Raw genomic sequence first — 14642 nt, 5'->3', positions numbered from 1 at the left:
TAACTATGAAGCTTTCAAAAGCCAGTACAGTGATTCAAATGTGAGTACAGCACCTCCCCAACCATACACAAAAGATTTTAAACACACACACAACCACACACACACACACACATGCATAATTCCCTTATCCTTTGCAGCATCTGAGAATCAATGGATAAATGAGCCTGTGGAAAGAAAATTTTTATGTTACATGCAATGCTTTAATTAAAGAAAAGGATACTATAAGACCTGGTAAATACAAGTATTTGTATTCTTATGTAAATAGTCTATCTAAAATAGTACTATGGATCTAAATATACCACTGCTTACAGATCATGACTTCCTTATGAAGACCTAGGGAACTTAAATCAACTTTATAATTTTCTCTTCAGTTTTCATTTTGTAGACTAGCAGCCATTTGACAGGGAGCTGTGATTAAAAGCTTAAGTTACTTTCTGTGGCAATGCTAAGTACAAGAATGATCTTTAGGCAGTTTAAGACGTTAAGTGGACAGAAAGCCGTGACTATGTAGTTAAATTAAGTCAAATAAATTGGATGCATTAAATAGCCTCTTGTTAGTAAGTGTGCCAGTGAAACTCTTATTAAGTTAAAGTAAGTAAATAATGTAAGTAAGAAATGCTTTCCTAGGTTTGAGAATGAATGAGATTAATAATCAGTAGAACTAGAAAATATTAGGAAAAATTATAAAATAAGGTAAGAGAAAGATTTAAGAGTAAAGTTTTTGTTAGAGAGAAAGTGAAACAAAATTACAGATGAGCTCAGACTCATTATGTCTGCCAGTGTGTGTTTGTGTGTGCCTATCTGTGAATTAGGATGCATCGAAGGTTAGTGAACACAGCTATGCTTGACTAATATGAAAGTACTTAATCATGAGAACACTTATTTTATATATTTTATTTATAACTTTAGGTGAATTGACATGAACATTTTCTGAGGTGGTATTGTCCACCCAAAAACAATGCACCAATGAAGAATGATGAAGTAAGATCTATGTCACTCTATGAGCTTTGCCACAGAATTACTTGCTTTTAACACTGAACAACTCACTCCACACATCTCTGCCTTTCTTCTACCTTGTGAAATGATAAGAATATGTTTTTTACTTAATCTTCACTCTGCTACATATAGCCAAAGTTCAGGCACAGCTAGTAAAAGGAGAGGGCAAGATTTAAACTCAGATCATTGTGTTCCAAGCCCAGTGCTAATTGTTCAGGCAACATAATTGGATAAGTGACTTGTCCAGGAATGGGACAGGAGGATAGAGTAGCTTAAAATCCAACAATAAAAATTTTTATTTGAAATAGTAGGCATCAGATATACACTATGGATTCTTTATCATGTGAGTAAAGAAAAATGATCATCAATCTGGCTGCACTATGCAAGATATTGAAGGGAAGAAAGTTTTGGTATATTAAATCCACCAAAATTAATTAAATCGAAGAAAGGCCATGAAGTTTTTATGTCAACCCTCTGAAAAACCTTTTTTTACTTATGTATTTTAAGTACTTACCTGGATGCATTTGGTGCCTAGTGTTACTCAATAAATGTTTGTAATTCTGGTAGATAACAAGATGGAGAGGATCTTCCAGATAAAGTTTATGTATTTGTGTTTCATGTTAAGGAATTAGAACAGATAGAGCTACAAACCCAACTTTGCCATCTGTCAACATAGATGACTTGTTGAAACCACAGGAAGCGATTAACGCCCCAAGGTGATGTGTAGAAAAGACCAAAAAAACTATAAACATCTTTTGTAAACGTGGTTTATTTCACTCAGCGTAATCTTGTCCAGGTTTATCCATGTTGTTCTCCTTCTCTCAAAAAGTCAAATTCATGGAAAAAGAGTAGGAGAGTGGTTACCATTGGCCAGAGGATGGGGGAAATGGGAAGGTGATGGTTAAAGATAACCTTCTATTATAAAGTGAATAAGTTCTGGAGACCTAAAGTACAGCACGGTAACTACAGTTAATGTATCATATGCTTGAAATTTGCTAAGAGAGATCTTAAGACGTCTCACTATAATATTCTTAAGAATATTTACATACGCCATTGTTAAGTAAAACAGCTTCTGAAATAAATCAGTCTGAAATCTATAACCTTTTATGTCTAATTAGAGAATGCACTAAGAATAACATAAGGGTTCTCCTGCATAGTAGATGAAGGAGGTCTACTCTAAAAAGTTGAAAAGCAAAAGAAAACTAGTTTTCTAATCACTTTAAAAACCATGATAATATATTGAAATATCTTTCATTGTTAACTTTAATTAGCACACAAATATTGAAACAAACACTCCTTAGAATTTAATCTTTACAATGGCAAATTCCAGGAAATTTACTGGGGAAATATAAGTACATTGATTTGAAAAGAAAGCATTTATATGCATTTAAGCTTAATTGATTTATTTCATTTTAACGTCTGAGTATTGAATTCAATATATAATATTATTTTTCTTTAATAGCTCTGAATTAATATATTACACCATTTGAGGAAAGGGAAACAAACAGAAAATACTTACTTGTGATGCTATTTTTCGAGACTGACACAACGGGAGGGAAAAAGAAACACACAAAACACAGTTTAAACAATGACTAAACAATAGATGCATGCAACAATCAGTAACAAGGACAAAATGTAACATATACCCACATAACAAAATCCAATTTCATGCATATTTCTCGTAGGGCTTTTGAACAAAATTAGGTAAAGAATAAGCTATTATTTTTAAAGATTCGGTCTTGTTAGATTGTTTTTGTTTTGCTGAAATTGTCTTCCCATTGTAATAGTAAAGTGTTAATGATTGGCAGACAGGACAATGGTTATTCCACTATGCACATTTTTGGAAGTTACAAGATTTATTCACTATAAAAGTAGCCAAAATTCAGGGTAACACATTCCACAAATATACTGCATACACTATAAATGATGTTGGTACATTAATATGCTTTAAGTATAAAAGTTTGATAGAAAAAGTGGTGCTTGTAGAAGAAAATAAAATAATAGGTAGTAGCTTATAAAGCTACTATAGTCATAACAGAATACTTGATATAATTATTGACATTCAATAATCATTATTGGTGTTAATATTTGTACTATTTTTTAATTTCAGATCTTACAGTAAGATTGATTTTTTTTCTCCTACATATATATGTAATTAAGTTAGTTGACAGAAATATTCTGAACTTTCATATTGGCTATGGAATCTAAAATAATTGATTTCCTTAATCAATGTATCATAGCTAAGTACGGGTTATAAATAAAAATCATGCTGTCTTATTCTTCAAATTTAAAGAACAATAGTCTATTCCTTTTTGAATAGGTGGAAGTAACATTTTCAAGTATATTATTTGATGTAATATAACTTATAACTCACCTAGTATTAGTATTATAAGTATTATAATAGTATTATCTATAATTGAAAATATAAGAAATGCATAATAAACATTTTATTGTGGGTTTCTTGAAACTATTTCAGGATTCCTTACACATGACACAATGGAATAAATGTTGTTTGAGGGAATAATAGCAAAGAATGGACAGGTAGAATTTTAAAACCATTCAATCCTAAACCTTATTAAAACAATCTTAATGAGATTTTATAATAGGTAAATTTGTATCTTAATAATATATTTTAAATGCTACTTCCCATTGTAATAGTAAAGTGTTAATGATTGGCAGATGGGACAATGTTTATTCCACTATGGACATTTTTGGAAGCTACAAGATTTATTCACTATAAAAGTGGCCAAAATTCAGGGTAACACATGCCACAAATGTACTGCATACAGTATAAATGATGTTGGTACATTAATATGCTTTAAAAGATGTTTTTCTGGTTTCTAGTAAAATGTTCACTGGTTATAGTATACTTCAAACAAATGAGACTTGCTGCACACTGGAAAACTGGAGGCAAACATAGGTCTACCTTTTCTTAACCAAAGGAAAAATATGCTTAATAATTCAGAATTGTTCCGATTTTGGAAAATTAATACTATGTTATACGCTATATGGTAGATAATACCCCCAGTGGAACCTAGGTAGCCTTTATTTTCAAAAATCAATATTTCTGCAATGAAAAGTATAAATATTCACTCTAAATGGAATAAGTAAACATTATAAATAATCTCATGAAAAATTAAGGTGACGTTTTGCTACTAAATGACTTCATGGAGCCTTTTGGCATTTTATACTTTTGTATTATGGATTGAGAAGGAAAATACACATCCTTTTTGTCCACTAAGAGTAATATGTGTCTCTGTCCTTCCTGTTTATGTTTTTTGAACCAGGAGTATCTGATGTTTGTCAAAATTCCCTGAACTAAAAACACATAGATAGTGGCAGAAGTTCTCCTGGCATGGAGGGTATATGACTAATTATGAATGGCCAGTTCCATCTCTACTCTGCTTTCCATAGACTGATTTTCCAGCCACTGTGTGCACCCTCACTTTACTTTCTGCTTGTGTTTGTGTGACTTCTCCTTTCACTAATCTACATCACACAAGAAAAAAATGAGATAGTATTCCAGGCCTTCTATAAATGTTAATAGTTTTGATTATCAATGTTCTTTACCAACATTTGTCTTTTTAAAAATGTCAGCTAAATATTAGGCAGTGCTTAGTCACCCCCACAGCCAAAGCAGTTATATCAGACATAAAAAATGATAACTTTTGTTTTCTTTACTCAGAACATGGAAAGATGACAAGCTGGAAAATGATGTGGCGTGAAAAGCTTCATCTGCCTTTAAAAGTTTTTCTTTTTTTAATTTCATGAATAAGCCAGAAAGCAAAGCCTAAAGTCTTTATATTAGTTTATCCTTATATAAAAAGTTGATATTTAATAAATGTTCTTCATAGTACAGAGTAGAATTTAGCACTTAAATGTGTATATACTAAAGAAATAATTAATGAATAGGTCTGATATCACTACATTATGCCTATACATCTATTAGTGTTTTTTACTAGTTATACATGCATGGTTTGAACAGTCAGAAAATGTTATAGCTGGTTTAGAAAAATAGCAGCTTATAGCATAATATCTCTTAATTCCCTCTCATAAGACCCATCTACTTTTGCCTCTTTTAGTTGGATATGTTGTTCTTTCTCTCTCTGTTTCTACAGAATATGCCTATTATTTCATGTTTTTTTCAGTTTCTGCTTTTATTTATTGACTTCTCACTCTGCAAGAAGAGTCATTAACAGTCTTTTCCATATATTCCACTACCTTTGCCCTCATCATCTCAAAATAGTTCAACATAATTTTTATTGGATCAAAATTCAGGACATACCATGACTAAGTATACGTTACAGATGAGATATATAGGTATGTGGTTAGTATTCATTTCCTGCACACATTCTTTCATTGTTGATAATGATGTTATATTCCTAAGGTCAGTAATTGCTTTATTGTATTAATTGCTTTGATATGTACTTAGATATAAGCAATAATTCACCCTGAACTCTTTGGCAACTTTCTAATATTAATTTAAAACATTGAGATGCATCAGGAAGTCTATAGATTTAATCTTCCTAAAGAATTCTCTCTGAAGCCTTCTGACCTGCTCTAGGTCTCTCTTTATGCTTGGGGGTCTTTACATCACCATCCTGTTGATCCTCTTTACTTCATTCTTGTCACTGGTTTCCATAAAACATCTGGCTTCCTGCAGATCATTATTTCTCCCTCATTTTACTCATTCATTTTGGTGGGAGTAGTTTCCTTAGAAAGCAGACACGGGAAGGATATTTTTGGAGAATATATATAATTGATATCTGATTTATTCTACTCTTACACAAGTTTGCTTTGACTGGATAAAAAAATCTAATTTGAAAATAATACTTTTTCAAAATATTGAGAGCATTGTTTCATTTTATTTTGGCTTGTGGTATTGCTGTTGAGAAAACCCCAACAGTACCTTGTATGTGACCTATCAGACGTCTCCTGCTCATCTCTGAAAGATTTTAGGATCCTCTCCTTTCCTTCAATGTTTTGAAAGTTAGTGATGTGATTCACTGTTTAATTCACTGTTGTGGACACATGGTAATCCTTACCATTTGGAAACTAACACACTACTGATTTTTCTAGAATTATTACAGTAATATTTCTTCAATTTGTATGCACTTCCTCTTTCTTGAAATCTTGTGATTCAAATCTTAGAACTCCTAGACTAATTCTCTAATTTTATCTTTTCTTTACTCTTTGTCCATGTTTTGAATTCTTGCTCTAGTTTATCAGTGACTTCCTGAACTTCATATTATAAGCTTTTTCACTTCTGTTGGGAATTTTTAGTTTTCTTCTTAGAGTCAATGACTAATAAGTTAACTGAAAGCTCTAGGTGAGATTCTTTTTATTGCTGCATTTCATGGTGATCTGGCTGGATTACTAAACTTAAAGAATCTCCCACATCTGTATTTTTAGGGCCTTCCACTTGGATTGGTCAGTTTCCCTAGGAAAGAGTCTTTCAGTCTGCTGAAGTGTAAAGCGTACAGAATATATCTTTTAACTTAGCGTTCAGAATTCAGTGTGATACTCCTAGCCCTCAACTCTTTTTGGGGTCCACAGGCCACAGACCACTTCCATAGACTAAACCTTTAATATGTGTTCATATGGAGAGAGTGACAGCAGCAAAGCTTTCTGAATTGTTGAGGAAAATTGAAATCTGACAGCAACCTAAGCAAAAATATAGACTCTCCAATAGTAATTACTGAATGAAGTTTCTACTTCCTGAAATCTAGTGTCTTTCTTTAAATTCAAGTAAGAGAACAGGGCCATTTTGAACACTAATGGTTATTTAAATTTCAAAACTTTGTTTTTGAATCATTTGACATTTGAGAGACATGGTGAACTGTCAGAGCCAATTTTATTTTGTTAGATCCACTAAGCTCTTATTCTGCATTTTTACATAATCTGAAAAAAATAATGTTTTCTTCTTTAAATACAAAAAAAATCTCAATGTCTTTCTTGGGTTAATATTTAATTGATGTCCCTTCCTACTTTTTTAGTTAAAGATTAATGTAAGAGATATGCACTTTAATGATATTTTTTTCATCTTGCAAAGCTATGAGCAAAGATAGATATTACTCATCATGATATCTAAAATCTCCAAATTCAGGAAGCAAATAATATACTCATTCTTTTAACAAATGACCAAGAAAAACAAATCTTTTGCAAGATGAATTTTATCCTTTCATGTATCAGACCATAATTACTATATAGATCAACATATTGCTATTTTTTACCTTATTTACCAGGAAATTAAAAATAGAAGTCAGGCTCAACTGTAGCACTCAGGGTATGCTAGTACAGTAACATTAACTTCTCAAAATATTTACAACAAAATATTTTGTTGTAAAAAGTGCTTGATGTTTCTATTGTTTATCTTTGTTAGTTGCCTCAATTCTTTCTACAATAGGCAGAATTTAATTTAATAACAATATACATGTCAGAAGATGGATTGAATTCAGTACAGAAAAACAAGAGGTATTATTTTTATTTAAAACAGTGTCCTTTTATCATCCCAATGATATATATTTTTAATATAATCTAGATATTTGAGAATTTACAAGCATTTTAATAAGGTAATATTTATTTGCTATGGGCAGAGTTGACTAAATGTAGTTAAATACTCCTTGATGACATTTCAAATACTCAGTATCCTTTTCCTATCTGCAATGTCAACAGCACAAAAAAAGTATTCTAATAATATATGAACATTATTATAATACATAATACTGACATGGACATGGAGTTAACCAAGGCCAGAATTTACTGCATTACAATTCCCAAAGCCTATATGTGAGATAAAAAAAACATGGCAACACTCTACTGTATGAAAGTCTTCTTTGTACTTGCTATGGTCAAATGAGAAATGATTTGTATAGACTGAATATTTGTTCTCCATCACCCCACAATGCATATGTGAAAACCTAATCCTCAATGTTGATGATATTTGAAGGTGGGGCTTTGGGAAGGTGATTAGATCATGAGAGAGCCTTATAAAAGAGGACCCAGAGAGATCCCCTTCCCTTTCCACCAGGTGAGAATTCGGTGAGAATTCAGTGAGAAGATGGCTATCTGGGCTGAGAACCAGGAAGCAGGTCCTCACCAGACATGTAATCAACTGGTGCCCTGATCTTGGACTTCCCAGCTTTCAAAACTTTGAGAATTAAATTTCTGTTGTTTACAAGCCACCCAGTCCATGGTATTTTGTTATAGCTGCCTGAACAGATCATGATCGTGCTTAATTACTTGGGTATGAAAGCACTTGATCTTCTCTTAACCTTTAATTAAATAATATTGTTTTGAATCCAGTATTCTTAAAATTTTAGGCATATCTAGACAAACATCTTACATATTTAACTGTCTGGTTTGTTTTTCCAGTCAGTCATTTCTGATTTTCTCTTGATTTGTCTCATTCTTTTCAGTGTGAACCACAACAACAAAAGGAAAAGAAAAACTCAGACTCAGCAGGAGAGACGGCAGCAAAACTCCATTTAAAAAAAATTTTATTATTTGAGAAGGAGTCTCGCTCTGTCACCCAGGTTGGAGTGCAGTGGCGTGATCTTAGCTCACTGCAACCTCTGCCTCCCAGGTTCAAGCAATTCTTCTGCCTCAGCCTCCCAAGTAGCTGGGACTACAGGTGCGTACCACCACACCTGACTAATTTTTGTATTTTTTTTTTTTAGTAGAAATGGGGTTTCACCATATTGGCCAGTCTGATCTCGAACTCCTGACCTTGTGATCCACCTGCCTAGGCCTCCCAAAGTTCTGGGATTACAGGCGTGAGCCACTGTGCCAGGCCACAAAGCTCCATTTAACACTCCTGAAGCTACAGTGACACCACCAAGAAGCACCTCAGAAAAACTAACCTATTTTCTGCTGGTAACTTACATAAGTGTTAAACTATAAATTTGATCAGCAACAACAAAAATCTACCCCATTATCCTTATGCTTTCTATAAAGTACTTTTCTATATAGGGATTTATTAATTTTGTCACAAGGTGGTTTAATGATCATAGAAATTACTGAAATGTATGTGTCTGATCTGAGCCTCATAGTTGAGGTAATTTTGTATCAGACCAAAAAAATGGCTGACCAAAATTTCTATTTAATTTGTAATAACTTTAAAGTGTCTGAAGAAAAAAAAATTTAAGAATACAAACCATAATTTACATTAAATAATTTTATAGATATTGATAGAATAATGCATTCATCCAAAATCTTTATTTCAGAAAAGATTCTGACCTAAAAGTTGATATTATACTGAGGCTATAAAAATTACTTAGAACAACATGAACCACATGAAATGATCAAATCAAAATGCAAATATGCTTTTGGCTGCATGAACTTATCAGAGATTCTCCTTCCATACTAACGGGATCAAGTTTGCTGTTACGTTTACTGAGGTTTACTTTGGGAAGATCTGACACTACTCTTATACTCAGTTTTCTTTCGGCTTTAGAGTGGTCATCAATCTAGAGATAGAGAAATGTGAATTTTAACACTTACTAAATTATCTTTGCTTTGCTTCCTTCAAAATGCTAATATATGCATTAGAAATCTAGGTTTCTTGCCCTGAGAACTTTTCTTATGTGTCAGAACCTCAAGGTTATTTATAATTAATTTGCTTCCTGATAATCTTCCAGAAACAGCTAATCCTAGATCTACAAAAGCCATCTAAAGCCCAACATCCATAAATTTAGAACAGCCCCTTAGCCAACAATATTTTTTGGAAGACTGACATAGTTTAGTAAAACAAACAGTTGAAAAAAAATTTGGTTCTGAGATTTAACCCTACGTATTGAGGTAGCATTCTTTTTCACTTTCTATTGCATTTTTTATAAATCAGTTTATAAGCTTATGAATGATGGCACTCATCAGATTAAACATCAAAACAAGAATATTTTGTTATTTCCAAACCTCAGATGTAGTAAGTTTCTGAGACTCAGTCCTGTAAATTCCAATGGGAACATCTCCAGTAGAAGAACACAACTTCTGATAAAGTCTGGCATAAGTTCTGATCCATAAGTCATCTGCAGTGATTTTCATCTATAATACACACAAATTATTTACATATTAAATGCATCAGAAATAAAAACCTAGTGGTAACTTTACATTTCTTTCTTTCTTTATTTTTGTTGGGGGCAGGGTCTTACTCTGTCACCCAGGCTACGGCACAACGGTGCAACCACGGCTCACTGCAGCCTCAACCGACATCCCTGGCTCAAGCATTTTTCACTTCTTAAAGGGATAAATTATTAGTATTTGGAAATCTCCAAGTAATATTTCATGCTTATCCATGTATTAAATTTATTTATTATGCATCACCAAACTTAAGAAATCCAAGTACTCAATTTAGGGCAATATGACATTATATTAGTTCGATATCAGTAGGCAATAGAGCACCGGTAATTGACTAGGAAATGTACAGCATATGGAAACTATTTTGCATACTGCAATAACTGGAGGCTGCCACTGGTATTTAATGTACAGGGTCTGCTGATGTTACCAAATGTAAAGTGCAAAAGACACTCTAGCACCATAATGACTTGTTCCACCCAATGTTCTAATAATGCCCATATTGAGAAAGATGAATAGTAGAATAAGCATAGAGATAGCAGACAGGAAACAAAAATTGTAGTTCCCCTTTGCTTCTTGTAAATCTGAACTGTTACCGAATCATTTCATTCAGCATACTTGGACAAAGTATACTTATCTATAAAACAAAGGAGTTAAAAAGCATGATAGTATCCTATGGCTTCCTGCCATTAACAAAAAAATTCTTCTTTTTTTTTTTTTTTGAGTTTGTCGTGGTGCGATCTCGGCTCACTGCAAGCTCTGTTCCCTGGGTTCACGCCATTCTCAGCCTCCCGAGTAGCTGGGACTACAGGGGCCCGCCACCACACCCAGCTAATTTTTTGTATTTTTAGTAGAGATGGGGTTTCACTGTGTTAGCCAGGATGGTCTCTAACTCCTGACCTCGTGCTCTGCTGGCCTCAGCCTCCCAAAATGCTGGGATTACAGGTGTGAGCCACCACACCCAGCCAAATTCATTCAACATTTTACACAAAATGGCTATTTATTATGATTATTAAGTAAAAATAATATGTTTTCTCTGAAATTTTTAAAGGAATTTTAAAAACTCAAATGCAACTCTGGATTCACAATACAAAAAATAACATATGACATAGAAGAATTAGCAAAGTACATGGTAGATAGATTTCAGAACCTTCTATCACAACAATCTTTTATTCTAGAGATTATTAACTTACAGAACAAAGAAACCCAGATCCTGGTGTAGTGTCCAGTCCCAACAGAAGTCTCGTGATAGAAATCATATAATCCTTTACAAATGACTGCAATATAAACAAACGAACAATATATAAATGTATATTTATATATAATGTGTATGAGATGTGTAGAACTGTTAGAAGTGTGAACATCTGACTTCTAAAAGATTATTTCTCATATCACATTTTTAACCCTCCATACAAAAGTAAATTTAATCTATCTTGTTAGTATCCTAGATAAACATGTATAGTTAAGCTGTTCATAAGGAAACATAGGAAATAATTTTTGTCTAGAAATATCTAACCATGCTTATATTTTATGTGTGTTATTAGGCATGATAAAAACATTTTTTAGAATTTTTAAAACAAAAACTCCAAATGAAATGGTGACTATCATAAAAACTTGAAACAATTAAAATAAATTTTCAATGAAACTTTCAGTCTTTTTTTAGTATTAAGTGTTAGGTAACATGGGCACAGTAAGATGGCGCCGGTTCCAGGTTCTTCACCCCCAGTTCCCGGTTCTCCACCCCCAGTTCCCGGTTCTCCACCCCACGAGCCCGCCAAGAGAAGGCCAATCAGGGAAGAACACCTCCTGCCTTTTACTCAAACCCCACCCCTAAGCCAATCACCGATGCCCACGTAGCCCCACTGAGTATAAAAACCCAGCACCTAAGCAGCTCGTCCCTTCTTCCTTCCTTCTCCTCCTCCGTGTGGTGTCGCCTTGGTGCCTCCAATAAAATCTCTTGACCGTGACCAGCGTGTCTTTGGTTTGAGCCCAATGGGGTCCGACTCTTTGAGTCGGTCTGACTCTTTGATTAAGCTCTAAGCTAGTGAAGTAAATTTCTAAACTATATTTATCATTTATTATTGCATATTCTCTTTCCACAACACTTCATGATAAAATAGGGCCTTCTATTTATTTATTTATTTGAGACAGAGTCTTGCTGTGTCATCCAGGCTGGAGTGCAGTGGCATGATCACAGCTTACTGCAGCCTCTGCCTTCCAGGTTCAAGTGATTCTCCTTCCTCAGCCTCCCAAGTAGCTGAGATGACAGGCATGTGCCATGGTGCCTAGCTAATTTTTGTATTTTTAGTACAGACAGGGTTTCCCATGTTGGCCATGCTAGTCTAGAATTCCTGGCCTCAAGTCATCATCTGCCTTGGCCACCCCAAAATGGTGGGATTACTGGTGTGAGCCAACACACCAGGCCTAAAATGGAACCTTTAAAAAATTAAGGAGGTGGCTCACGCCTGTAATCTCAGCACTTTGGGAGGCCAAGGCGGGCAGATCATGAGGCCAGAAGATCGAGACCATCGTGGCTAACACGGTGAAACCCCGTCTCCACTAAAAATACAAAAAATTAGCCGGGTGTGGTGGCGGGTGCCTGTAGTCCCAGCTACTTGGGAGGCTGAGAATGGCGTGAACCCGGGGGGGCAGAGCTTGCAGTGAGCCAAGGTCGGGCCACTGCACTCCAGCCTGGGCAACAGAGCGAGACTCCATCTCAAAAAAACAAACAAAAAATAAATAAATAAAATGAAATAAATAAATAGATAAATAGAATCATTGCATTTCCCTGGGGTGACAGTGCATCTCTTATATTATTGGAAAGTTTGAAAGCTAGAATAGTCTGTACAGACACAGACCATTTTGTTAGTAAGCAATTAAAGAAAATGTGACTGAAAATAATTCCCAATCGTTCAAGAACCATTGACAATAGATCAAAAGTCCCACTGAAGAGAAATTATGCTCTGGATTTTACTAATTCAGAAGTCCTCTACTTAAGTGTTTTTCAAAAAAGCCACAAAATAGTTATGAATTAATGCCAGCAATTTTTTAAAATGAAATAGAGTATATTCAGTAAGATAGAAAATAGTACAGCAAATTACGAGCAGAAAGGGTAAGTGTTGTTAATATTTTGTTTCAGTTATATATACATGCACATCTACACATACACAAATGCAGGTATGTATTGAAATGCAAAATATGTTTACTGTGTCAAAATTTAAGACTTTAGGCTGAGCACAGTGGCTCACGCCTGTAATCTCAGCACTTTGGGAGGCCAAGGTTGGCAGATCACCTGAGGTCAGGGGTTCGAGATCAGCCTGACCAACATGGTGAAACTTTGTCTCTATTAAAAATACAAAAATTAGCCAGATGTGATGGTGCACACCTGTAATCTCAGCTATTTGGGTGCCTGAGGCAGGAGAATTGCATGAACCTGGGAGCTGGAGGTTGCAGTGAGCCGAGATCGCACCACTGCCCTCTAAACTGCCCTCTAGACTGGGCGACAGAGCAAGACTCTATCTTAAAAATATATATATATATATATATATAGTTCTAGTTCACTCTTCAGAAGTTTCAGAAAATCATGCAATTTCCTGTATCTCTATTTATGACATAAACGTGAGGCAAAAATAAAGAGAAAGAAAAAACTACTGCTTTCCATTTCTATAGAACAGTTTTTAGAACAGTTTTTCTTCTATTTAACTTATACATTCAATTTCCTTACAAGATTTTATTTAAACAGAGGATACTGTGGCTAAAAAAATCTTAAAACTACTGGTGCATAATGGTACCCAAGCACTTGGCTCCTATTGATATAAAATCTTCAGTTTCAACACTGCTCTTCAAATAAACCATCCCCTGCAATTTAATCTCTTTAAGAGATCAGAAGTATGTGTGTTTGGTAACAGTGTTTGGAGTGGGAGCCCTGCCTCCTGTAGTACCCAGATAATATGTCTGGAAACTTTAGGGATAATAGAGGTATTTATTCTACTTTGTTGTGTTTGCTCCAGCTCTCATCTGACATAAGCAGATGGTTCCTGACGTTGCTAGAGGCATAATCATGGGCAAAATTAGCCCAAAGTTCTGCAGAAAAGCTTTAACTTTCTTTGGATTAGTTTGTTCAGTCAAGCAATTATAGAAAACAGTACATAAAAAAGCAAAAAGAATAGGTACAATAAAATGCTGAAATGCTTAATTTGAGGTTAATGTTATCAAATAATTGAAAACTATGAATATGTCTTTCTTCTTGATGGAAATATTTAGAGATTGTCTGATTACTTGAATCAGAGAAAATGAGATATTACTGCTATTCAGTTTCTGGCAGAGACAAAAAAGATGATATTAGTATGAACAAACATTTCCACAAACCTCTTAGCTATGATAAAATGAAAAAGTTAACTTGGCATTCAGGAACAAACTCAATGGTTTTAGTTGTTGTAGTCTTTTCATATTTTTCTAAAATAGGCAATAATCGGCAGATTCTTAAAATGTCCTTAGTTTATCAGTTTATTGACATCAATATGGTATTTTATTTCAAACCTGGAAAAAATGTATACTATAAGGAATGCTGTTTT

The 14642-nt window shown here is 34.1% G+C and overlaps 1 protein-coding gene across 14 annotated transcripts in view; it reads right to left on the bottom strand.

The window, feature by feature from the left end:
• The window catches only part of KCNT2 (potassium sodium-activated channel subfamily T member 2), a 440948-nt gene that overhangs the window by 52375 nt on the left and 373931 nt on the right, over positions 1-14642 (bottom strand). For 9 of the 14 annotated variants that reach the window (XR_009210825.1, XM_058430744.1, XM_058430747.1 and 6 more), the window contains 3 exons: positions 11262-11345; positions 9910-10038; positions 2516-2536 (listed from right to left, as the gene is read on the bottom strand). Coding sequence is in view for 11 of the 14 variants with exons in the window: in XM_058430744.1 (XP_058286727.1) it covers positions 2516-2536; positions 9910-10038; positions 11262-11345 (234 nt within the window). In the remaining 3 variants the exon portion in view is untranslated. Of the gene's footprint in view, positions 1-2515; positions 2537-5551; positions 5710-9909; positions 10039-11261; positions 11346-14642 lie in introns of all 14 variants that reach the window. The other 5 variants (XM_058430741.1, XM_058430740.1, XM_032136834.2 and 2 more) reach the window with 3 other exon arrangements.

The sequence above is a fragment of the Hylobates moloch genome, unplaced genomic scaffold (assembly GCF_009828535.3).
Source record: "Hylobates moloch isolate HMO894 unplaced genomic scaffold, HMol_V3 SCAFFOLD_18, whole genome shotgun sequence".
NCBI lineage: Eukaryota > Metazoa > Chordata > Mammalia > Primates > Hylobatidae > Hylobates > Hylobates moloch.
This window is presented reverse-complemented; position numbering and strand designations above follow the sequence as displayed.